Source organism: Sorex araneus, chromosome 2 (assembly GCF_027595985.1).
Source record: "Sorex araneus isolate mSorAra2 chromosome 2, mSorAra2.pri, whole genome shotgun sequence".
Taxonomy (NCBI): Eukaryota; Metazoa; Chordata; class Mammalia; order Eulipotyphla; family Soricidae; genus Sorex; species Sorex araneus.
This window is the reverse complement of record NC_073303.1, coordinates 39,383,098-39,407,014: the sequence shown is the minus strand read 5'-3', so window position 1 is coordinate 39,407,014 and position 23,917 is coordinate 39,383,098. Positions and strand designations below refer to the sequence as shown.

General features: G+C 60.6%; 2 protein-coding genes across 3 annotated transcripts; both read left to right on the top strand.

Moving 5' to 3' along the window:
- Window positions 1-3,782: 3,782 nt before the first annotated feature.
- On the top strand, window positions 3,783-12,977 carry CLN6 (CLN6 transmembrane ER protein). The gene is made up of 7 exons (XM_055126958.1): window positions 3,783-3,953; window positions 7,152-7,266; window positions 8,912-9,010; window positions 9,394-9,582; window positions 9,726-9,781; window positions 10,904-11,026; window positions 11,685-12,977. Exons 1-7 carry the CDS (start codon window positions 3,874-3,876, stop codon window positions 11,953-11,955), a joined length of 933 nt encoding a protein of 310 aa, XP_054982933.1. The 5' UTR covers window positions 3,783-3,873; the 3' UTR covers window positions 11,956-12,977.
- A 2,199-nt stretch (window positions 12,978-15,176) lies between these two features.
- Window positions 15,177-23,488, top strand: CALML4 (calmodulin like 4). Of its 2 annotated transcripts, XM_055127957.1 has the most exons (5): window positions 15,191-15,793; window positions 15,896-15,926; window positions 17,679-17,819; window positions 19,734-19,922; window positions 23,080-23,488. In XM_055127957.1, exons 1-5 carry the CDS (start codon window positions 15,791-15,793, stop codon window positions 23,175-23,177), a joined length of 462 nt encoding a protein of 153 aa, XP_054983932.1. In that variant the 5' UTR covers window positions 15,191-15,790; the 3' UTR covers window positions 23,178-23,488. The 2 variants fall into 2 exon arrangements, with proteins under 2 accessions (XP_054983933.1, XP_054983932.1); XM_055127958.1 differs by lacking the exon at window positions 15,896-15,926 and having other exon boundaries at window positions 15,177-15,793.
- Window positions 23,489-23,917: the final 429 nt, after the last annotated feature.

The window sequence follows — 23,917 nt, the reverse complement described above, 5'->3', positions numbered from 1 at the left end:
AGGCTTCTTCAAGTTTTCTTTCACTCTCACCCAGGAACCCCAGCAGAACTGTTCTCCTCTGAGCCCTGATTTCAGCGCAGGCAGCGGGAGGCTGCGTCACAGACCCTGGGGGTGGCGGAGGGGTCAGCATGCCCGGGCAGGCAGGAACAAACAACATCCGCTGGAACGGCTGCAAGGCTGACTTGGCCGCTGGGGGGGCGCTTTCAGGAGTCCGACCCTAGCTGGTTACCTCACAAATGTGCCCCCAGGCAGCGCCAACACACCTGATCCCGGAACGTTGGCCAGGCCTTCACTGGGTGAGCTGCTGCCACCGGGGCCTTGAGGAGCCACTCCGGGCCCTTCACTCCCCAACCTGCCCAGGAGAGAATTAAAAGAGGCCAAGGGAGCTGGCTGGGAAGGAAGGAAGGAAGGAAGGAAGGAAGGAAGGAAGGAAGGAAGGAAGGAAGGAAGGAAGGAAGGAAGGAAGGAAGGAAGGAAGGAAAGAAGGAAGGAAGGAAGGAAGGAAGGAAGGAAGGAAGGAAGGAAGGAAGAAAGGAAGGAAGGAAGGAAGGAGGGAGGGAGGGAGGGAGGGAGGGAGGGAGGGAGGGAGGGAGGGAAGGAAGGAAGGAAGGAAGGAAGGAAGGAAGGAAGGAAGGAAGGAAGGAAGGAAGGAGGGAAGGAAGGAGGGAAGGAAGGAGGGAGGGAAGGAGGGGAGGGAAGGAGAGAAGGAGGAAGGAAAGAAGGAAGGAGGAGGGGAGGAGGGAAGGAGGGAAGGAGAGAAGGAAGGAAGGAAGGAAGGAAGGAAGGAAGGAGAGGGAAGGAAGGAGGGAGGAAGGAGGAGGGAGGGAAGGAGGGAGGGAAGGAGAGAAGGAGGAAGGAAAGAAGGAAGGAGGGAGGGAAGGAGGGAGGGAAGGAGAGAAGGAGGAAGGAAGGAAGGAAGGAAGGAAGGAAGGAAGGAAGGAAGGAAGGAAGGAAGGAAGGAAGGGAGGGAGGGAGGGAAGGAAGGAAGGAAGGAGGGAGGGAAGGAGAGAAGGAGGAAGGAAGGAAGGAAGGAAGGAAGGAAGGAAGGAAAAAAGAAATGAGTCTAAAATCAAACTAAGTTCAGATTAAACGTCACTAGCGTTGGCTGAGGTCCTAGGGGTGTGGCATTAGGCTAAGGTGGGGGCTGCAGCGGGGACACAAATCAGGCCAGGCTGGATGCTCCTGCAGGAGTCAGGAAAGAGCACAGAAGCTCCAGTTCCACACCCCCGCCCCCCAACACACACCCCTGGCCTCTCTTCCATGCACCAGGCCACGTCAGCGAAGCCTCCTTCCAGGAGAAAGGCAGCCATGTCCGCCCCCACCTGCGGACCACCCTGGAAATCCAGAACAGGCGCTCAGAGACAGCTGTTCTGCTTCTGCCTCAGGTGAAACGGATGTAAACAGAAAAACTGCCGCGGAGGCCTCGGGCTGCAGAGCTCCGGGCACCCAAGGAGAACCCTGTGTTGGAGGGAGAAGGGCGGGGCCCAGGGGGGCTTGAGTAGTTCCCGGGACTCTGCGTCCCCTCACCAGAGCAGCCTGGTCGCCTCTGTGCGGCGCTGGTGACTTTCTGGCATCCCTCTGCCTCCTTAGAAGTAGATTTGGGGCTGGAGAGACAGTACAGTGGTCAAGGCGCTCACTGTGCACTTCGTCCCCGGCATCACTAAAAAGGTGTCTGAATTGGGGTGTTCCCCCCCACCCCCCGGGGAACAACCAGTTTTCCCAGTACCATGTGCTGAAGTGGCTTTTTGCCTGTCACACATTGGACAAAAGGTTAATATCCAAGATATATAAAGATCTGGTAGAACTTTCCAAGAGAAAAAGAGCCAACCCCATCAAAAAATAGGGAGCAGGAGGAAGTGATGAACAAAAAGTTCTTCAAAGATGACACACAGATGGTCAAAAAGCAAGTGAAAAAATGCTCTGCATCATGTATCATCTGGGAAAGGCAAATCAAAACAACAATGAGACATCACCTTACACCAGAGAAACCGGCATACTTCATAAAGAACAAAAACAAGCAGTTCTTATGGGGGATAAAAAGAACCCTCGTGCACTGCTGGTGGGAATGTCAACTGGTCCAGCATTTTGGGAAAACTTTATGGACACTTCTCAAAAAGACTGGGAGTTCTTTATTTTTATTTTTATTTTTTTTTGCTTTTCAGGTCACACCTGGCGATGCACAGGGGTCACTCTGGCTCTGCACTCAAGAATTACCCCTGGCGGTGCTCAGGGAACCATATGGGATGCAGGGAACTGAACCCGGGTCAGCTGCGTGCAAGGCAAACACCCTACCCGCTGTGCTATCACTCCAGCCCCCAAGACTGAGAATTCTTGCCAGGAGTGACTCCTGAGCACACAGCCAGGAGTAACTCCTGAGCACAGACAGGTGTCACACACACACACACACACACACACACACACGGGAGAGTAGAGGAGGGGGAGGGAAAAAACTAGGAATTAAGCTTTCATCTGACCCTGAAATTTCACTCCTTAGCATCAATGCCAAGCATCCAAAACACTATTCAGAAAAGACATTTACACTCCATGTTCATTGCCTGCGTATTGGATATGCCAAAAACAGTAACAATAAGTGTCTCAATGAGAGACGTTACTGGTGCCCCGCTCAAACAAATCGATGAGCAACGAGATGTTCATTGCAGAACTATTCATCATAGACAGAAATCTGGAAACAACCCAGGTGCCCAAGAACAGATGATTGGATAAAGAAACCATGATACAGGGCCCGGAGCAGTAGCCCAGCAGGTAGAGTGCTTGCCTTGCATGAGACTGACCTGGGTTGGATTCGTGGCACACTATACGGTGCCCTGAGCCAGCAAAAGCCCTGAGCGCAGAGGGTGTGACACAGAAACAAACAAAAGCTATGATACAATAATGAAATACCATTAGGCAATAAGGAATGAAATTGTACAATTTTCTGCTCTGTGGATGGACCTGGAGAGTTACAAACGTCCAAAGGCAACAGAAACTGAGACTCTGTCTTCAGTAGGAAGCGAGTGCAGCCGTGGGGGCGTGGGTGAGTGGGAACCTGTGTGTGTGTGTGTGTGTGTGTGTGTGTGTGTGTGTGTGTGTGGTTGGAGGGAAAAGGGACACTGGGGCAGCGGTGGAGGAAGTGGACACTGGTGATGGGTGTGGCGCTGGAATCTCTAATGCATGAACTCGCACCACGCACGGTTTTATAAATCACAGCGCCTAAAATAAAAATATTTAAAATAGCGACATTTTCTTCCGCTCAAGGCGCTTGGATTAAGCTCAAGAGCATCACAAACTCACCCTTTCCCAAGGACAAACCCCCGCAATCCCGCCTATGCCCCTTTCCCAGGGGAATCTGGGTCTGAGGAGACCTTCCCCAGGTCCCTACCGGCCCCTCCACTCCTACAGTGGAGGTCTACACACCGGTCACGCAACACAGCCCACTGGCCACCGCCAGGACTGAGTCCCCACGAGCGGACACACGGGTTGCGCGCGCAACAAACCCTGGGCCCGCGGAACCCCGTCCAGTAAGGGTCTAGCCCCGCCCCTGCCCCGCCCCGAACGCGCGGCCCCGCCCCCTCCCGGCCTCGCCCTGGTCCCGCCCCTAGACTCTCGAATCCCGCCTCCGGACGCCTATCTTTCGCGCAGAGTCCCGCCCCCGGCCGAACAGCCCCCGCCCACTCCCCGCCCCCGCCTCTCTCCCGCCGCCCCGCCCCCGCCGCTCTCCCGCCGCCCCGAGCCAGGCTCCGCCCCCTCCAGGCCCCGCCCCCGCCGCTCTCCCGCCGCCCCGCCCCAGGCCCCGCTCCCCGAACTGACTGGCGGGCCCGGAGCGGCGCCCACTGACCGGGCTCGCAGGCCTCGGGCCGGCTGCAGCGGGCGGCCATGGAGCTAGCGGCGCGGAGGCGACAGCAGCCGGCGGCGGCGGCGGCGGGCGGCCCGGGCGTGTCCTTCCTGCAGGCCAGGTGCGCGCGCGCCGGCGGGGAGCGGAGGGCCGGGAGCACTGTGCCGCGAGCTCACCTCGCGCGGCGCCAGCGCCCCCCCGGGAGCACCTCGCGAGGGCCCGGGAGAGTTGGGGGCAGACTCGGAGCAGGCCACGGCCAGGGTTGCCCGGACTCGCGCTTCCAGGCGATGTGCACACTTGCTCGGCCGCCCAGACCCCAAGGAAGTGAGAGTGCAGGGGGAGGAGGCGAGGCAGCCCGGAGTGAAGGGAGGAGGCGAGGCGCAGCCCTGGGTGAGCACCACTACGGGGAAGAAGCCACTATGAGCAGCGCCGGGCCTTTGCAGCCCATTCTGCTGCCCCATCAAAACTATAAGCACTTGTAAGCACCTCTGCTGTGTGTGAGTTCACAGTATAAAGGTGGGGGTGCCCAGAGCCGCGGCCCCAGCAGAGAGACGGAGAGATGGGGGGGCCAGAGAGACAGAGAGATGGGGACCACGGCCTGATGGTGAAAATGGCCCGCTTCGTGCAGAGCATTATGTTAGCGTTATCTGTCAGCATTCTTACAGAACATCTGCGGGGGGTGAGGTAAGGTCATAGGCGTGACTGATCATTGACTTAGGTAAGACACCTGGAAACTTACATAGCTCTTTTTTAGAGATAAATAGGGAGTTCTCTTTTGGGGAGATTAAAGCAAGGAGACACTCTGTCTTTTATCTTTCCCTCTAGTTGTGTAAGTTATCAGTACTTGCAGTTGTTTGGATGAACAGAGAGACAAAGATCCCAACACTTAGTTCTCTGGGCTCTGAGCGAGGCTTTTATACCTTAATCCCACACTAAGTCCTCAGGCCAGTTCAGCCCTCCCTTCCCCATGGGGGTCCTGCCTCTTAAGTCCTAACAGCTTGCATCAAGACGGTGCATTTATGCTTTCTAGACTGTCCCATTTCGATGCCGAGGTAGCTTTGCTACTCGCCTCGGGTGCATCCCAGTCCCATAGATGTTAGGAACTACAGCAACTGAAGCTTGAGTCAAGTAATTATGACCAAGTAGTTATGCCCAGGAGTAGATATATTTTGGAGTCAGTCAACTCCCAAATACTAGGAGCATAGCATTAGTGATCTTTCTGTGTTTAACCAAAGAACATTGCTCTGTAGTAAAATATAAAAAGGCTATAGGGGAAATAGAAAAACAGGTACCAATGCACAGCACCTCAAATACAAAGCACGGAATTACCAGAAAGTTTTGGTTTATAACTAATCAAGACTGACTTGGGGAGGGGCTGGAGCGATAGCACAGCGGGTAGGGCGTTTGCCTTGCACTCGGCCGACCCGGGTTCGAATCCCAGCATCCCATATGGTCCCCTGAGCACCGCCAGGGGTAATTCCTGAGTTCAGAGCCAGGAGTAACCCCTGTGCATCGCCGGGTGTGACCCAAAAAGCAAAAAAAAAAAAAAAAAGACTGACTTGGGGAACTGTGACAGTGAGCAGTAAAATATGAAGGAAAGATTAAATATAAGCTTTAAATTAGGGATGCTAGCAAGGCCATGGTAAGCTTCTCTGGGAGGAGGAAAAGGGGCAATTCACTGATGAAGCCTAAAGCACTTAGGGTTGATACCCAGCAGCTGTGCCCGCCTCTGCTGGGCTGCGGCGGGCGGGACAGAGTTGGAGCAGGACTGCGTGATTCTCTTGAGGTGGGCGCTGCAGGGGAGAAAGGCTGTGTCGGGCAGCTCGGCGTGCAGGTAGTGCTGGGGGTGTGTGGAGGATGGCTGCAGCTCTTAGTGGGTGCAGAGCTGAGTGTGGTTAAAATTAAAATCATCGAGGAAGTGCCCGCCGGTGTGGCAGTGAGTACCAACTCCCAGGCGGTGCTGGGGGTCCATATGGGATCCCGAGAATCGAACCCAGGTTGGCCGCGTGCAAGGCAAACGCCCTAACCGCTGTACTATCACTCTGGCCCCTCAACCGCTGTTTCTTGATTTCTGGATTTTAACCTCCATCAAGGTCCTCCGGGCCCCACTAGGAGTGATCCCTGAACACTGCCCGGTGTTGTCCCCAAGCCCAAAATTGAACATCAGCCCCATCTCCTAGTGAATTTGGGGTCTTTTTTTTTTCTTTCTCGGTCACACCCAGTGATGCTCAGGGCTTACTCCTGGCTCTGCACTCAGGAATTACTCCTGGCGGTGCTCAGGGGACCATATGGGATGCCGGGAATCGAACTCGGGTCGTCCGCATGCAAGGCAAACGCCCTCCCCGCTGTTCTACCGCTCCGGCCCTGGGGTCATTTCTTTACATCTCCCCCTCACCCCCGACTCCTGTTCTTTATAGTTTTACTTTCATGTTCTCAAGCCTCAGAGTCTTCATCTGCGGATGTGTGTGATTCTGAGGATTGTACAGAGGGTGCCCAGGACAGTGTGGTACCCGGGATGGACCTGGGGCTCCCGCGTGCCAGTATACACTCTGGCCCTTTGGGCCAGGCCTGAGAGATGGTACCGCAGTAGAGCACTTGCCTTGCACATGGTCAGCATGGGTTCAATACTTGGCCTCCCAGATGGTCCCACAAACCCTGCCAGTGGTTAGTCCTGAGCACGGACTAAGCTGTGAGGACCCCCGGCTGTGGCCCCCAAACCAAAAAAACACTTGACCTGTCTCCTTGGTGGCTTAACCTTAATTGCCTTTTGTGTGTTGTCTGTGACTTGGTTCTAAACTTGGAAACTATAATGTATTCTGTGGAGGCTTTGCCTGCTGCTCTGGGCTGCTCTTTTGGGGGCTGCACGTGACTGTGCTCAGGGCTTACTCTTGACTCCGTGCTCAGGGAGGGGGCGGGGCTCGGGGGCCATATGTGGTGTTTTTTTGGCTTCAGCTCTCTGCCTCCTTTGTGCATTGATTTCCCTGCCCATGAGAAGGGGTGAGAGGGCTCAGTGGCTGCAATATTTGGTTTTTGGTGGCAGGAGGGGGGAGGCTTTCAGCAGTGCTCAGGGTCCCCAGGGTCACTGCCAGGGATATTCAGCGACCAGGCTGGAAAGGTCGGTGCTAGTGCCCCAAGACTCAGGTGCAGATGCAGTGCCTTCTCCCCACCCTCTGTCCGAACCCGTACCACGCCACTTCCTGCCACAGAGCACTGCTGCTAGAGTCCACCCCCAGAATGCCCTCTGAAGTTTTTCCCCCATGCTGACCACGTGTGTCTCGTGAGGAGGCGCTGACCACTGACCCCTTTCTGGCCGTTCCAGGCACGGCCCCACCAGCAAGGAGGAGGCTGCCCACCCCGCACCCTTCCACCTGGACCTCTGGTTCTACTTCACCGTGCAGAACTGGATTCTGGACTTCGGTCGTCCCATTGCCATGGTGAGTGGATGCTGAGGACAGGACCAGCAGCCGCCGAGCCAGCGTGTGACCTCCGTCAAGGTCCTGCCCAGAGCAGCCAGTGGCGAGCCGAGACCAGGATTCTTCCCTGGGCTCTCGCTGTGACGACGGCCCTGCTGTGCCCCCGAGGGGCTGAGTGCTCAGACTGTGCCCAGTCACAGTGTACCCTGCCTCCACGTGGCCTGGGATCAGCCGGAAGGGAGAATATAAGATACTGCATGTGCCCTGGATCCAGGGCGCAATCACCCTTCCTCCCAAGGCCACTTTATGCATCAGTGTCGAATCGTCACTTCTCCCCAGGTTTAATCCCGGGCATCCCATGTAGCTCCCTGAGCCCTGCCAGGAGTAGCCCTGAGCATAGCTGGGTGTAGCCCCGAACAGAACCAAACCCAAGTCAGCTCTCATTTCACAGCGGTTGTCAGTCTCGGGTTGGAGATGAGCAATCTGGATACTGCCTCAGCGTCTCCCAACTGGTGTGGCTCAGCGGTGGGGTACTGGGCTTGCTTATCTGAGGCCTTGAGTTTGATCCCTGGCACCACACACACACATACACACACACACACACACATACACTCGCACGCACGCATGCACGCACGCACTCACACACAGAGTCTAGGCCAGGGAGAGAGTTCAGGGGGTCTGGGTTTGATCCCAGCACTATATGGTCTCCTGAACACTGCCAGGTGTGACCCACTCCTGCATCCTGCATTTATGCGCATGTTTGCATGTGTGTGTGTGTGTGTGTGTGTGTGTATGCTCCAGTCAGTAGCCTCCACGGCAGAGAGGGTCACTGGTTTTGCACACACAAGTCAGGGCTTAGGCATCCCCCAATGGGGCCTTGAGAGATGGGCCAGGCCACGCCCTTCCTGGCCCTGAAGCTGGCGACACTGGCCTGAGGGTTTCCGGAACAGGTGAGTGACCAAGGAGGGGTCTGGACACTCACACTCGGTCTCCACAGGCTTGCCTGCGGGCCTCTGCAGGGCTGTGGGAGCTGTGACCTCCCCTCCACATACTGTCTCTTGTCACTATTGTTTATTTCTGTTTGGGGACCCACACCTGCTGTTCCTAGTTCAGTGCTCAGAGCTACTCCAGATGGTGCCCTCATACCCTGTGCTCAGCCTCCCTTGTATTATCTTTTGGTTCGGTTTTCGGTTTTGGGGGCCATACCCGGAGGTGCTTGGGGCTTACTCCTGGCTCTGTGCTCAGGAATCACTCTGGGAGGGCTCAGAACCATATGAGGTGCCGGGGGTTGAGCCTGGGTCGGCTTCCAAGCAGGCGCCCTCCCCACTGTCCTGTCGCTGGGGCCCAGAGGCCCAGGCCGCACACCTGCAGGCCACCTGGGCCACACTGCCTGTGACAGATGGGGAAACTGAGCCTAGAGAGGGGAAGAACCACCGAGACCTCAAGGAGCCTTCAGCCCCCCCGCTCTGTTCAGAAATGCTGATTTGGTACCTGTGGGGAGAGAGTATGTGGGGGCCTAGGTTGAGTCCACCCCCTGTTTTGTGCTCTTTGTTTGTCTGGAGACCACGGTGCCCTGGGACAGACGTCCCAGGAGGAACAAGTGCGGAGTGTGTTTGGGGGGCCCCCCGCCTGGCCGCCCGCCTGAATACCACTCCCCCGCCCCCAGCTGCTGCTCCCTCTCGACTGGTTCCCGCTGAACAAGCCCAGCCTGGGCGACTACCTGCACATGGCCTACAATGTCATCACGCCCTTCCTCCTGCTCAAGGTGCTGTCGGGGGAAGGCTGGACGCAGGGGTGCCGCGGGGCAGGGGAGGGTCACTGGGGTGCCGCAGCCCAGCAGGACCTGAGACCCACAGACCTTTGAGGGGGGCTGAGCAGACGGCGCGAGGGATGGGGTTGGGGGCAGCGGGGGTGACGGGGCTGACTCTGGTTGCTCTCACTGGCAGAGTGGGACAGGGAGGGCTCTGAGCTCAAGGGCCGGGGTTCGGGAGCCCTACAAACTCCCGTCCCTTCGGTTTGGGCCCAGTGCTTGGGACCTGGCACCCTTCAGCAGACTGGCCAGGTGGCCACCTCCGCAGTGACCCCTGCCGGTGTGTGGCTGGGGGCTGCAGCAGAGCCAGCCACTGAAGGCTCCCCTCACCCCCGCAGCTGGTGGAGCGCTCCCCGCGCACCCTGCCGCGGTCCATCGTCTACGTCAGTGTCATCACCTTCATCATGGGCGCCAGCATCCACCTGGTGGGGGACTCGGTCAACCACCGGCTCCTGTTCAGCGGCTACCAGCACCACCTGTCCGTGCGCGAGAACCCCATCATCAGAGACCTGCGGCCCGAGTCGCTGGTGAGCTCCCGCGGGGTCACGCTGTCCCTAGAAGTGGACAGGGAGCCCCAGGGTGGTGGCCGGCCGAGGGCGGGGTCACTGCACCGCCTGGGGGTGGGCCCTGCCCGCAGCTCTCCACGCTCATCAGCCTGTCCCGCTCCCAGATCGACTCCTTTGAGCTGCTCTACTACTACGACGAGTACCTGGGCCACTGCATGTGGTGAGTGACCTGACTGCCATCTGTCCCCCCGTAGCAGGTGGGAGGGAGCGCTGCTGCTGCAACGCGCGTCTCCGCCGCTGGGGGCGTGGGAGTGCCTCCTGGCGGCCCTGCAGTGCGCGCGGCAGCCACTAGAGGGCGCGGACGGGCGGGCGGGGGAGCCGCGGCCTGTAAACAGCCCCTCCCCCACGGATCCCCCAAGGGAGCGCCCCGCCCCCACCGCCCACTGACCGGCTGCTCTGCGCCCTAGAGGCCGCATGTGGGTGGACAGCTGGGCGGTGGACCAGGCTGGAGGCCCCTCCTGAGCCGCGGGTCCGCGGGGCGCCCAGGCATCCTTCCCAGGGCCGTGTTGGGCTTTCTGGAAAGTAGCTTCTGCCCCTTCCCTGTGAGCTGGGGAGGAGCAGAGGGGGAGGGGAGGGCAGAACAGAGGAAAGGGGGGACCCCCGTGGGGAGTCAGGAGCCAAGGGCTTGGGCACAGGCCCAAGTGGGGCTAGACGGGGTGCTTTGTGCCTTGTAGTGCTTGGTGGGTGGTTGGGAGGTGGGGAGCCCAGCCCCCCACCCCCCTTATCAGTGCAGGGCCTGCCCTGAAAAGGCCATTTTCTTACTCTTTCTTTTTGTGTTTTTGTTTTGGGACCTTCTCTGGTGATGCTCAGAGGTTACTCCAGACCCAGTGCTCGGGGGTTGCTCAGGCCAGCTAGGGCTGGAAGCTGAACCTGCTGCACGCCCAGTCATCCTGTATATAGAACCTGTCCGGGTCCCGCCCAGCCCTCCGCAGCCCTGCTGGGACGCCCCGTGTGCAGGGGTTCCCGGAGAGAGCCTGTGGGTGTCTGATTCGCTTTGCCCAGGAAGTCAGGGCCCAAGCAAGCTCTCCCAGACCGAGGTCCTCCCCGGCCGGGCCCTTTGTGCCTCCTGGCCGTCCTCCCTGCCCTGGCAGTGCTCCCACAGGCTGGTGCACCCCAGCCGCGCGCCGGTGGAGCCCCTGGCATAGAGGGGTGCGAGCTTTAGGGGTGCGGTCTGGCTCGGGGCCTCACACCTGCAGGGGCCTCAGCCACGGGGGTGCGCAGCGTGCGGGGGGCGGTCAGGGGGCGCCCGCTGCGGGCCCTGAGTGCTGCTCCCGTCCCGCAGGTACATCCCCTTCTTCCTCATCCTCTTCATGTACTTCAGCGGCTGCTTCGCCCCTGCCGCGGCGCCGCGCTCGGTGCCCGGGGCCGCGCTGCTCCTGGTGGTGCCCAGCGGCCTGTACTACTGGTGAGTGCCGGGCGCGCCGGGCCGGGGGGTGGACAGTGCTTGCTTGTGCCTCCCGCCCCCGTGCCCCCCGCAGGGGGCTCGGAGATGGAGGTGCTGGCCCCTCCGAGGGGGGAATCTGGGGTGAAGGGGCTTGGTAGAGCCCGGGTACAGCCCGGGGATGGGGGGGGCGCTGGGCGGTGCAGGGGGGCCCTGTCCTCCGACGCTGCCTGCCCGGTTCTTGGTTCTTCGGGTTTCCCCCAAGGCAGAGACTGGTACTGGGGACCCCAGGACTGTCTGCCCCGACCCCTGTAACGCGGAGGCTCCCGGGCGCCCCCTGGTGGCCGAGCAGGGGGCGGCCACCTCCCCTTTAAGTGCCCAGACCGGGCTCCTGGCGCTGCCCACCTCCACCCGGGACCGGGACCGGCGGGGTCTCCCAGGCATCCCTCAACTGTGGGGCACGCACACCGCGGGGACACGGTTTGGGGCCTTGTGTGGCGGCGACACGGAGACTGCAGGCGCGGTGGCATCGGGCACCGTCCACCACCCGCTTCCCAGCATGGGGCGCTGCTGGGCACCCACACCTGGCACTAGTGGCCACGGGGAGCGAAGGGCGCCCCGGGGCTGGCACCAGGAGGGACGTGCGAGGAGGGATCGGGCCCACACCCTGCCGCCTCCACAGGTACCTGGTCACCGAGGGCCAGATCTTCATCCTCTTCATCTTCACCTTCTTCGCCATGCTGGCCCTGGTCCTGCACCAGAGGCGCAAGGGCCTCCGGCTGGACAGCAACGGCCTCTTCCTCTTCGCCTCCTTCGGCCTGGCCCTCCTGCTCGTGGGGCTCTGGGTGGCCTGGCTCTGGGACGACCCTGTCCTCAGGAAGAAGTACCCGGGTGCCATCTACGTGCCCGAGCCCTGGGCCTTCTACAGCCTGCACACCAGTGGCCGCCACTGAGGCAGGGCGGGGGCTGGCGTGAGCGTGTGAGTGTCAGAGTGCGCGTGTGAGGGCGTGTGAGGGCGAGGGTGTGTGTGTTGACTGTGAGCGTGTGCATGAGTGTGAGGTGCGTGTGTGAGGGTGTGCACATGGTGTGTGAATGAGTGTGTGTGTGTCTGAGGATGTGTATGGGTGGGTGTGTGAGTCTGGGTTGTGATGTAAAGGTGTGAGTGTGTGAGTGTGAGAGACTGAGAGTGCGAAGGTGTGTGTGGGGTGTGTGTATGTGTGTGAGGGCGTGCATGGTGTGACTGTGGCGTATGGTGACATTTCTCTTAGCTTTGGATCCTTTGGATGGGTTTTTAGACCCCAGTTCTGGTTCCCCGTCCTGGCCCCCCTCTCCGAGGGCTGGTCACTTCCCCCGGGGCAGAAGAGCACCCCGCACTGCTCCCGCCCCTCCCAGGTCTCTGGCCAGCCCCTCCCCCAGCCTCTCTTGTCTCTGCCGGATCCAGCAGCTCCAGGCCAGGGGGGCCTCGTCCAAGCAGGATCCTGGGGCCCCCCAGGCTTTGGGCTCATTTGCCGGTGGGCCGGACCCTCCTTCCTCGCCTGTGTTCTCAGGGAACCGGGGCCTGAGCCCCTCGCGTGTGGGCGGGGCCGGGCCTGGTCAGCCGTGTGCTGCCCATTCGGGTGGGTGAGGGGGAATAAAGTGTTTCCACACCCATGCCGGCTGCTTTGGGTGTGAGTGGATGAGGGGCCCAGGCCTACGGGGAGGCAGGGGCAGCCCCCACTGACCCACTCAGCCCCTCTGGGCCTCCATGCCTGGGTGGGGTCCTGGGGTGCAGGCGGAAGTAGGTGGGAAGGAGTCAGAGGACTTGTTTCTGGATGAGACCTTCCTTCCTGTCACCCCGCCCGAGGCTAGGGCAGGTTTGTGGGTGACACTTCCTCCTGGGCAAAAGTCACCTCATCCTTCTGGCCTCAGCCTGACCACACCCCCCACCCCAGAGATTGAGCAGGGCTGGGGCCCGGGGCCCATGCTTGGCACCACTTGAATCCCTTTCTTTTTTTTTTTTTTTGGGTCACACCTGGCAATGCACAGGAGTTACTTCTGGCTCTGCACTCAGGAATTACTCCTGGCGGTGCTCAGGGGACCATGTGGGATGCTGGGAATCGAACCCGGGTTGACCGCATGCAAGGCAAATGCCCTACCTGCTGTGCTATTGCTCCAGCCCCTTGAATCCCTTTCATTGCTCTTTTGTTTGGGGGCCACACCTGGCAGTGGTTAGGGCTGACCCCTGGTTCAGGGGTTGCTCCAGCTGTGCTGGGGATTGAACCTGGGTCAGCTGCTTGCAAAGCCAGGGCCCTCCCTGCTACACTCACTATCTCGCTAGCCTCACCAAGGTTCATTCTTTTTTTCTTTTTTTTTAATTGAATCACCATGAGAACAGTTACAAAGCTTTCAGGCTTAAGTCTCAGTCGTACAATGATCAAATACCCATCCCTTCACCAGTGCACATGTTCCACCACCAAGAACCCCAGTGTAACCCCCGCCCCCCTGCCTGTGTGGCAGATGATTTTCACTTTATTCTCTCTTTGATTACATTCAATTTTCAAAAGAAAACCCACTGTTATTATTTGGAAATTTCCCCCAATAATCAGACCTGCTGAAAAGGCATCATTAGATCGTTTGTTTTCTATTGCTGATAATGAGGAGCATAGGATGTTGCACAGCCGCGATAATGGCTGCGCGGTTTTGGAATTCTGGTATTTTAGTAATTAAGTCCAGAGGTATTTCTGCCAGCAGCCCTGCGTTCCGAGATTAGTTTGTGTGCCTGTGGGACCAAGGTTCATTCTTAAAAGGGATGAAACGAGGGCAGGAGTGATAATACAGCGAGCAGGATGCTTGCCCTGCACTCCGCTGACCCTGGTTCTCTCTCCAGGACCCCACAGGAATCCCCGGCACTATCAGGAGTGATCCCAGGGAACTCCCACCCCCGAAAGAATTGGCCTTGGAGAGCCCAGCGAGAGAGCCTTCCCTGCTCCTGGCTGACCCGGTTTGACCCAGGGACAGTATGAACCCTGCCAAGAGCACCCCTGGCTGTGGCCCTAACCCCCAAACCCAATTCACTGAATTAGAAAAAAAAAAAACTGTCCCTGGCAGGGTGAGACTGTTAGAGCACCTGGCCCCTTGCATCCTGAGACCCTGCCCCGCCCCCCCCAGGGGTCCAGGCGTCACTTGATGCTCCAACAGGCGGGGCCTGGCATCCTCACAGTTGGGACACCCGGGTAAACTTGGCAAAAGGAAGTAGGTCTTTGGAATGTGCGATACGGCCAGACACCTCACAGGGATGAAACCCTGGGACTGGGCTTCAGTCAGCCCCAGAGGGGCTGTAAGCTGGGGTGGGGGTGAGGGCCGGGGCATCCCATGAGCCTCAGGGCAGCAGCCCCTCAGGGTTCCCGGGCAGGGTGTAGGTCCGGCCTCGGTCACCCCCACACCGTGCACTCGCACAGGCCAATCCAGGCCTGCCAGCTCCCCCATGAGCCCCTTCCCAGCGCGGGGCGACCTGGGGGGCGTGCGGTGCCCCAGGGTCCCAGGGAGCCCCGCTCCTCTCTATCTCCCCAGTGAGACCCCCCCCCCACCTCTCACCTGCCCCCAGTTCACCCCGAGATTCCTTGGATCCGACAACAAAATGGAGCATTTCTCTACGCAGCCTGCAGTCAGGGGGTCAGGGGAGAGCCGGGCCCTCACCCCCACCCCCGCCCCGCCTGTCCGTGGGCTTCGTGCAAAAGGCCCCTTTGTCCCCGGGCCCCTCCCTCCACCTGCCATGGGCCTGGACCCGAAAGCCCATTCTCAGGGTGCAGCCTGCAACCTGCACAGCCGCACGGGCCGAGCCTGACTCAACCAGGCCGCAGCGAGGGGCGGGGCGGGGCGGGGCGGGGCGGGGCCCCGGGTGCGGCTGCGGCCAAGGGGCTGGCCCACTGCCCTCACTTCCGGGGCGGGGCCTGGGCGGGAGGGGCGGGGCGTCTGGACTGGGGACCCGCCGGTCCCTGCTGGGACGCTTGTAGGCGGCTCCCAGCCCTGCATGTGCCGAGCCCCCTCAGCCCCCGCGTACCGGAGTCACCCGCAGCCCCAGAATGCCGAGTGCCGGGTCCCCCTCAGCCCCCGAGTGCCGAATGCCGGGGTCTCCCTGAGTCCCCGCGTACCGGGGTCCCCCTCAGTCCCACAATGACGAGTGCCGGGGTCCCCCTCAGCCCCGTGTGCCGGGGTCCCCCTCAGTTCCCCGCGTGTGCCGGGGTCCCTCTCAGCCCGCGTGTGCCGGGGTCCCCCTCAGTTCCCCGCGTGTGCCGGGGTCCCCCTCAGTTCCCCGCGTGTGCCGGGGTCCCTCTCAGCCCGCGTGTGCCGGGGTCCCCCTCAGCCCCGTGTGCCGGGGTCCCCCTGGGACCCCCGTGCGCCGGAGCCCCCCTCAGCCCCGTGTGCCGGAGCCCCCCTCAGCCCGCGTGTGCCGGGGTCCCCCTCGGACCCCCGTGTGCCGGAGACCCCTCCCGCCTCAGGGTCCACAGGGAGGGGAAGAGCTGGCGGCGGGAAGCTGAGGGGCCGCTGCCCGGTCCGCGCCCCCCGCCGCGGGGTCCCGGAGTCCCCTGGGCCGGGCCGCGCCCCGCCCCTTCGCTCCCGCGGGCCCCGCCGGGCCGCGTGTCTCCGCTCGGTGTCAGCTGGCACCGGCGCTGGAATCTGACCCTGGCACCCGGCCGGTCTCCATGGAGGCGGCGGGTTTATTGCAGGGGTGGGGGGGGCGCGCCCCGCTGGACTCCGGACCCGCGCTGGGAGGGAGAGGGCCGCGCAGCGCGCGCCGCGGGAGCCGCGATGGTGAGTGGGGGGCCGGGGGGCCGGGCGGGGAGTCCCCGCGGCGGGCGCCGGGGGGGGGGGGGGGGGAGGCCCCCTGACTCACCCACCCTCTCTCCGCCGCAGGCCAACTTTCTCTCCCAGGACCAGATCAATGGTAGGCGGGGCCGCCGGCCGGACCCGGCCGCGGGTGGGGCGCCCTTGGGTGGGGGGAGCGGGGCGGCCACCCACTTCTGCGGGGCAGGTGGGAACTGGTGGCGGGGACAAGCCAGAGCTTGGGAGGGTGTCGAGGGGGCAGCAGGAGAGGCTGATAGAAGGAGACCCATACGCCCACCCGCCTGGCCCCAGTTTCCCTCCAGAAGGGGGCAGGCAGCCTAGGGGTCTCCCCCAGACGAGTTGGGACCCCGGAAAGAGCTGGGACAAGCAGGGCCTGGAGCCACCATACACATCCCACCCCTCACCGCCTCGATGCTCCCCCAGGCCGGCTTCCTCCCCTCTCACAGGGGGGAGGGGAGGGGAGGGGGCCAGGGTTCCTGGGCCGGGATTCTGGGGTTCCAAGGCGGGCCTGGAAGGCCGGGTGGGGGTTGGGTGTCGGACGCTAGGTCCTCCCTCTCTGCGGGCCTCTGCATCTCCCGGGCCGGAAGAAGGGAAGTGGCTTTTGCACCCCCGGGAGGTGCAGCCTTGTCCACACTGCGCCCAGCTGGAGGGGCCCAGATCCGGCGGAGTCCAGCCCACGCTCAGGCCTTCACCAGGTCCCAGAGGGTTCTGGAGGGGCAGGAGATGGAGTCCAGTGGCGGTATGAGACCAACTCGGGTTGGCTCCAGCGTCCCGCATGGTCCCTAGAGCCTGGCCAGGAATGACCCCTGAGCACAGCGCCAGGAGTAAACCTGAACATTGCCAGGTGCGGCCAAAACCAGAAACCAGTCCCAGAAGGGCTGGGGCACGACCGCCACTCACAGCCTCCACCCGCACCTTCCATCCGCACCCCTGCCGTCCAGGCTGTGGAGGAAGCCCGCAGGGCCCGAGAGCCGGGAGCGGGTGAGATGCGTGTGCTCGCTCCAGGCCCTGCTTGTCCCCGCTCCTGTGGGGCCCCTGGGGGGCTGTGGTGTGTCAGGGGCGTCAGGCAGCGGGTGCTGCTCTCGGGTTTCTGCTGTGACAGCCCCGACCCCCTGCCCTCTCAGGGACTTGCCAGGCCTGGGAGGGTGAAACAGGGGAGAGTGGCTTCTGGAGGGATCGGGGGTGGGAAAGAAGCCACTTTTTTTTTTCTTTCTGGGTCGCACCCAGCGATGCTCAGGGGTTACTCCTGGCTTTGCACTCAGGAATTACCCCTGGCAGTGCTTGGGGGACCATATGGGATGCCTGGGATCGAACCTGGGTTGGCTGTGTGCAAGGCAAACGCCCTACCCGCTGTGCTATCGCTCCAGCCCCAAGAAGCCACTTCTGACGGCTGCCCGCACCCGCCAGGTCCCGGTTGTCTCAGGGAGGCGGGGGTCCTTACAGAAGCCTCCCTGCTGTTCTCCAGGGAGTGGGGACAGGAGGCAGGGGCTCGACCTGAGTGCCCACGGTCACTTCATCTTTCCCGTGATGAATTGGGGCCTGGGGGAACAGCACCCCCAAGAGGCCCCCCCAGGAGGCGGGCCTCACAACTGTCCGTCAGAATGACTCCCCAGAGGGGCATGCCCCTGTGCACTCCAGTGTCCTGCCTGCAGGGGCCCCGGGCTGGTGCAGGGTCAGGGGAGCCGGGAGGAAGTGGGGAGCAGGAAGGAGGGCAGGGTGGGGCGGTTGCAGATAGGTAGACCAGATAACCCCCTTTTCCAGTATCAGGTCTCCTGGCCTGCGGGGCCGAGCTCAGGCCTATCGGACTCGGGCGGGTGGGGGTGGGCGCCCCTCAAAGTCTCACTCTGTGCAGAGTACAAGGAGTGCTTCTCGCTGTACGACAAGCAGCAGCGCGGCAAGATCCGCTCCAGCGACCTCCTGCTGGTGATGAGGTGCCTGGGGGCCAGCCCCACGCCTGGAGAGGCACAGCGGCACCTGCAGACGCATGGCATCGGTGAGGGGAGGGGCGAGGGCGAGAGGCGGGAGGGGCACGGGGGAGGGGACCCTGTTGGACCCGGTGTGGTGGTGGAGTGGGTGCAGCTGGCAGGTTGGGGGAGCAGGTGGAGCCACAGCTCAGGGCCGCAGTGACACCTCGTGAGCTGTCCTGTTCGTGGTTTTCTCGGCACCTGTGTGGCTCCTGTCTCATAGGGGACCCCGGGATCCGGCACCTCTAGCCAGGTGACCACAGATCCACAGCCTCCCAGTGATGGGATGATTTGCTGCTAGAAGCTTCCCCCCACCCCCACCCCCTCCACCCCCCCTTGAGAACTTGGGTTGCCCGTGGACTTGCAGGGCCACCTGGAGGCACCAGCCGAGCCCCGGCCTCTCAGAGCCACGGGCCAACAGGCCAGGTTCTTAAGCCTCTGCTGGAGTCACAGCCTAGCCGATAGCCTGAAAATTAAGCGCCAGTGAGAAGGCAGCCCGCCCCGTTCCCCAGGGCTCTCTCTGGATGCTTCTTCTTTAGCGTTGTTTCCTGTATTTTTCTAATCCAGTGACTTTTAAGGTTTCAGTATTTTTAAAAAATAATTTTTCATTTTGGAATTCACCCTCAGCAGTGTTCAGATAGCCATTCAGTGCCCGGGACCAAACCTGAGGTTGCAGCAAGCAAGACCAGCACTCTGGCCCTCTGAGTCACTTCCGGTTAATGTTTTTGGGGGAGGCGCACACACACACACACACACACACACACACACACACACACACACACACACTGCTTGGGGGCTACTCCCAGCTCTGTACTCAGAGGACCACGAGGTGCCAGGGATCCAACCCAGGGTCTCACCCATGGAAGTCAAGTGCTATCATTAAAGCCATATCCCCACCCAGTTAATTATTTTATGATGAGTTTGATCACCAGCATCACAGTCTCCTGTATTTATGTTTGTTATCTGTTTACTTATGTTTGGCTGGGAGGCCACACCCAGCGGTGCTCAGGGCGACCTCTGGCTCTGCACTCAGGGGCAGCTCAGGGGACAGTATGTGGTGCCGGGCATCAAACGCAGGTGGGCTGTGTGCAAGGAAGGGTCCTGCCCGCTATACTCTCTCCTGCCTCTCCTCTATTTCTGACATTGGCAACACGGAGCACTTTGTTTTTGGGCCACACCTGGTGGTGCTCAGGACTGACCCCTGGCTCTGTGCTTGGGGATCACTCCTGGCGGTGTTTTAGGGGACCCTGTGGGATGCCGAGGATAGAACCTGGGTGAGCTGCATGCAAGGCAGGTGCCCTACCTGCTGTTAGGCCCTACAAACTCCCTTTCTTTTTATAAGAAAGTGTGTGTGTGTGTGTGTGTGTGTGTGTGTGTGTGTGTGTGTGTGTGAGACTGGCAGAGTGCCAGCCTCGCTGGGCATAGATGCCCACAAAGGAAGAGAGCCCAGAGGAGGGGGTGAGCCCGGCGACTCCCCTGTCTCTGTCGGTCTCCTCAGCTCTGCAGTGGGCCCTGCCGGCCGCTGGGGTGTCCTGGAGGCCGGCAGCAGTGCTGGGGGCTGGACTCAGGGCCTTTAGTGATGGACACCCCATTCTCACTCCTGGCGGTTTCCTTTGGTGTCCGTCAGGAAGCTGATATCTGCAGCTGGAGGCCAGCAGCGGCCAGGGTGGATGTGGGGGGCCAGCAGGGCGGGGGTGGACCCACAGCCTGGGTCAGGGCAGGAGAGGGTTTGAGTCCTTAGCAGGCAGGCTGGGCAGAGGCTGAACTGTCCCTGGGGGCCATGGGGAGGGCCGTGGGGGTCGGCCTGTGGGGACACGGCACAGTGGGCTGAGCTGCCCGCTCCTGGGGAGCCCTGCACTCAAGGCCCCCGAGCTGACCGTGGAGGTGGGTCTGGAGGTGTCTCAACCCCTGGCCGCTTACACCCTGCTATCTGGGGTCCCCAGACAGGCAGGGGGAGCTGGATTTCTCCACATTCCTGGCCATCATGCACGCACAGATGAAACAGGAAGACCCCAAGAAGGAGATTCTTCTGGCCCTGCTCATGGCCGACAAGGAGAAGAAAGGGTACATCATGGCATCCGAGCTCCGGGCCAAGCTCACGAAACTGGGGGAGAAGCTCAGCCACAGAGAAGGTAACCGGAGCGGGGTGCGCACGCCCCGCAGGGCCGAGAGGGAGGTGACGCTGGGGTGCTCTGGGTCACTGGAACAGGGTCACTGGAACAGGGGGGCCTGGGGGGCTGTGCCTCCTGGGTGCTTCCTTCCACCCCTCCTGGCCACCCTCAGCCCCCTTTGCCACCTGCAAGATGCAGCCTCGAGTGTCTGAGCTAGGAGGCGGTGACTGTGGGTCTCCCGGACCCCCGCGTCCCCTCACACCACCCTCTTCTCAGTGGCTGCCACAGACTTCTCAGCTCTTTCCCATGGTCCCCCTGCTCGGAGCACTTCCCGAAGGGGAGTCTGTGGTGGTGAGCAGGGTCCCCTGCTCACCCCTTCCTACAACCGAGACACAGGCTTGGGGGCTTCTGGAAAAGCCGGTTGGATACAGGCGGGGACATTAGCCCCCCTCTCCTGGCCTGGGTCTGTCCCGGCTGGTGGCAGGCTGGTCTGTGGCGGTGCCCCGAGCACTGGGTGGAGGAAAAGGCCTGGACAGGACGCACGTCGTCCCTCGGTTCCCCCGGTGCTGCCCCGGAAGGGACTGTTTGTCTCTGACGGTAACTCTGCCTCTTTGTTCTGGCAAGATTCCGAATGTGTTTGTTCTCGGTCACACTTGACAGTGCTCAGCATCTCCTCCTGGCATTGCTTAGGGGACCCGGTGCAGCTGGGGCACAGAGCCGGGCCTCACCCCATGAGCTATTCTCCAGCCCCAGAAGGTCTCTCCTGTTTGGGGTTGGGGTTTCCCAATCCTAGCCAGCCCCCAGGATGGTTCAGTGGGAGGGTCTGCGGCTGTGGTACCGCTCAGGCTCTCTAGAACTAGGGTCCCAGGGACACCCTGGTGCTGGGGGCTGGGGGCAGCTCTAGGGTGCAGGCAGTGTTGCTTGGGAGACTGTATGTGCTGGGGATCTCACACCCAAGCAAGAGCCTTCCCCCATTTTATCTTCTGGCACCCCATACAAGTAGCTTCTCGTGCCCTTGCTTGTGTTGTTAGAAAACAGACTTTACAGCGGGGAGGGTGCTTGCCTTGCACGTAGCTGACCTGGGTTCCGTCCCTGATGGGTCCCTGAGGCATGTGAGGAGTGAGCCCTGAGTACAGAGCCAGGAGAAACCACCACTGGGTGTGGCCTCCCCAAAAGAAAAGAGACCATCCTTCAGGCCCCTAGACCCAGGCTGCTGTGACGGGCCCCACTGTCAAGGACTGAGCAGAGTCTTTGCCAATAGTACAACAGCAGGCAGAGCCGTGTCCCGCCCTCCCTGGAGTGGCAGCCAGCACCCCCTCAGCTTCCACAGCGGTACCTGGATGCTCTTACCCCCTCGTGGCCGTGAGGACACAGCGCCGCCAGTGTTGGGGTGTGGACTGTTGGTCGAGGGCAGGCCTGTTGAACACCACCCACAGCCCACCCGCCTCTCCCCCGAGTTTAGCCTTGCACGGGGCTGAAGCGTGGCTGAAGGGCAATGTCCTTTGCATGGGATGGCCTGCGGTTGATCCCAGACGCACAGGGTGTGGTCCAAGAGGCAAACCAAATAGCACATGGAGACTGGATTCCTCATCCCGAATAGGAGAGGAAGGCCCTCCTTTCCCACAGGAGATGGAAAAGGAACCTGCCACTGGCCTGGGAGCAGCTGGGGATGGTGAGAGGCCACGTGAGGTGGACTCCAGTCCCCTGGGACCTCCGGGTCATGGCTCTGTCCCCGAGGCCTCATGGATGCAGCCCCGGCCCGGACAATTCCTGGCCCCCATCAGGCTGTGACGGGGTGGCACCGAGCTGGGCATGGACCGTCTCCCCACACAGTTCTCCCAAACTGCTCATGACTTGAAGCTTCTCAAAAATAAGATCAATTAGGGGGCTGGAGCGATAGCACAGCGGGTAGGGCGTTTGCCTTGCACGCGGTCGACCTGGGTTTGATTCCCAGCATCCCATATGGTCCCCTGAGTACCGCCAGGAGTGATTCCTGAATGCAGAGCCAGGAGTAACCCTTGTGCATCGCCAGGTGTGACCCAAAAAGAAAAAAAATAAGATCAATTAGTCTCCTCAACATTCTAAAAATACAGCCTCTAGCAGCTCAAGTGCAGAGCACAGTAATTACATTTCAGTGGATGATGGTTAAGCGGAGAGTCTCAGGCTCTTTTCTGACTTCCTGGAATTATATGTCTGGAAGCCGGGACACAGGGCAGTAAGACAGTGTTTGTGGGGAGCCCAGGAGGCCACCGGGCAGGGGAGCTGAAATGGTGCTTCCTGCCTGCCAGCACTCGGGACAAGTGCTTTTGTCCCGTTTGAAGTCCAGGAGAAGCTGGTCACTGAAGGGAGTTTTTTTCAGAGCTGTGTTAGAGAACAAAGCCCGTTTGTATACTTTATTTTTTTTTTGCTTTTTGGGTCACACCCAGTGATGCACAGGGGTTACTCCTGGTTCTACACTCAGGAATTACTCCTGGCGGTGCTCAGGGGACCATATAAGATGCTGGGATTCGAACCCAGGTTGGCTGCGTGCAAGGCAAATGCCCTGCCTGCTGTGCTATCACTCCAGCCCCGCCCCCCCCATTTGTATACTTTAGACACAGTCAAGTTAATTTTCTCTCATGCCTCCAATACCCATTTGTTCTAAATAGGGTGCTGGTGACTGACCCCACTGGAGCAAAGTAGTGGGCAGATGCAGTTTGGAGGGGAAGGCAGACGGGTGAAGGGTGGGTTGGAGGGTGGAGGATGTCTGATCTGCTGGGGTGCTCACTGGGGGCGGGGGGTCAAGGGGCTGGACAAGGTGGAACCACTGGCAAAGGAGTTTTGAGGTACGGCACAGGGTCAGCCTGTCTCCATGGGGCTGAGGAGATAGTCCAGTGGGGAGTGTGCTTGCCTTGCACGTGGCCAGCTGGGCTCAATCCCTGGCACCTAGAGGTTTCCCTGGGCACCAGCAGGTGTGGCCCCTAAACAAAAACAAAGAGAACTTGAGGTGACTTCAGAGACGGGGAGCCTGGCTCCCTGGAGCAGGGTCGAGGGCCTGCCCTGGTTGCAGTGCCCTTGTCTACGGGAACAGTTAATTGAACACTTAGAGGAGATCTCTGGGGAGCCCCGGCCCCAAGCACACCGTGTGTGGTAATGGAACACTGAAGCCAAAGTGAAAAATTAATGTGATTTCTTGCAGTGGATGATCTTTTCCGGGAAGCAAATATCCAACCCAACGGCCGAGTGAACTATGATGAGTTTATTCACAAGATCACCATCCCCGTGCGCGACTACTGAGCACGGCAGCCCCTGGGCTGGGGTGGGGGCTGGCCTGAAGGGGTGGGAGGGAAACTGGGGACATTAGTGCTGGGAAATGACACTGGTGGAGGGATGGGTGTTGGAACGTTGGGTGACTGAAATGGAATCATGAACAGCTTTATAATGCTCTATCTCGTGGTGGTCCAATAAAGTTCTTAAGGAAAGTGTCCTGGCATCGGGGAGGCAGCAGGCCTGCAGCCAGCCGACATTCCAGACTGGAGCAGGGGTGTCGGGTCAATGAAAATAAGGATTCCAGCCTAATCAATAAAATAAAGGATTCCAGCCCTTCGGTCAGGTCTCTTAGTGGTTTTTCTTTTTTTTGTGGATTTTGTAAGCCCTAGGGGTTCTGGCCTTTGCGGTGGGGTAGGAGCCAGGGGTTGGAGTTGGGCTGTATTTCTGCTTTGCAGTCTGGTCATTTGGGACAAGTCATTTATTTGGTGAAGAAAAAACTAAGCCAGATTGATCCCTGGCAGCCTCAAGACCCCCAAGTTGGGCTCCAGTCCCACTTCTTACCTCTTGGAGCCAGAAGAGATTGGTCAGAGATAAGCTGAAAACGCCTTTGCGAGCCAAAGCAAGAGTCCAGCTGGGAGGGCGGCTGCCCTGCACTCAGCCAGCTTGATCTCTGGCATCCCTGAAGATCCCCGAGCCCTGCTGGGAGTGACTCCTGAGTGCAGAGCCAGGGGTAACCCCCGAGCATCGCTGGGTGTGACCTCCCCCAT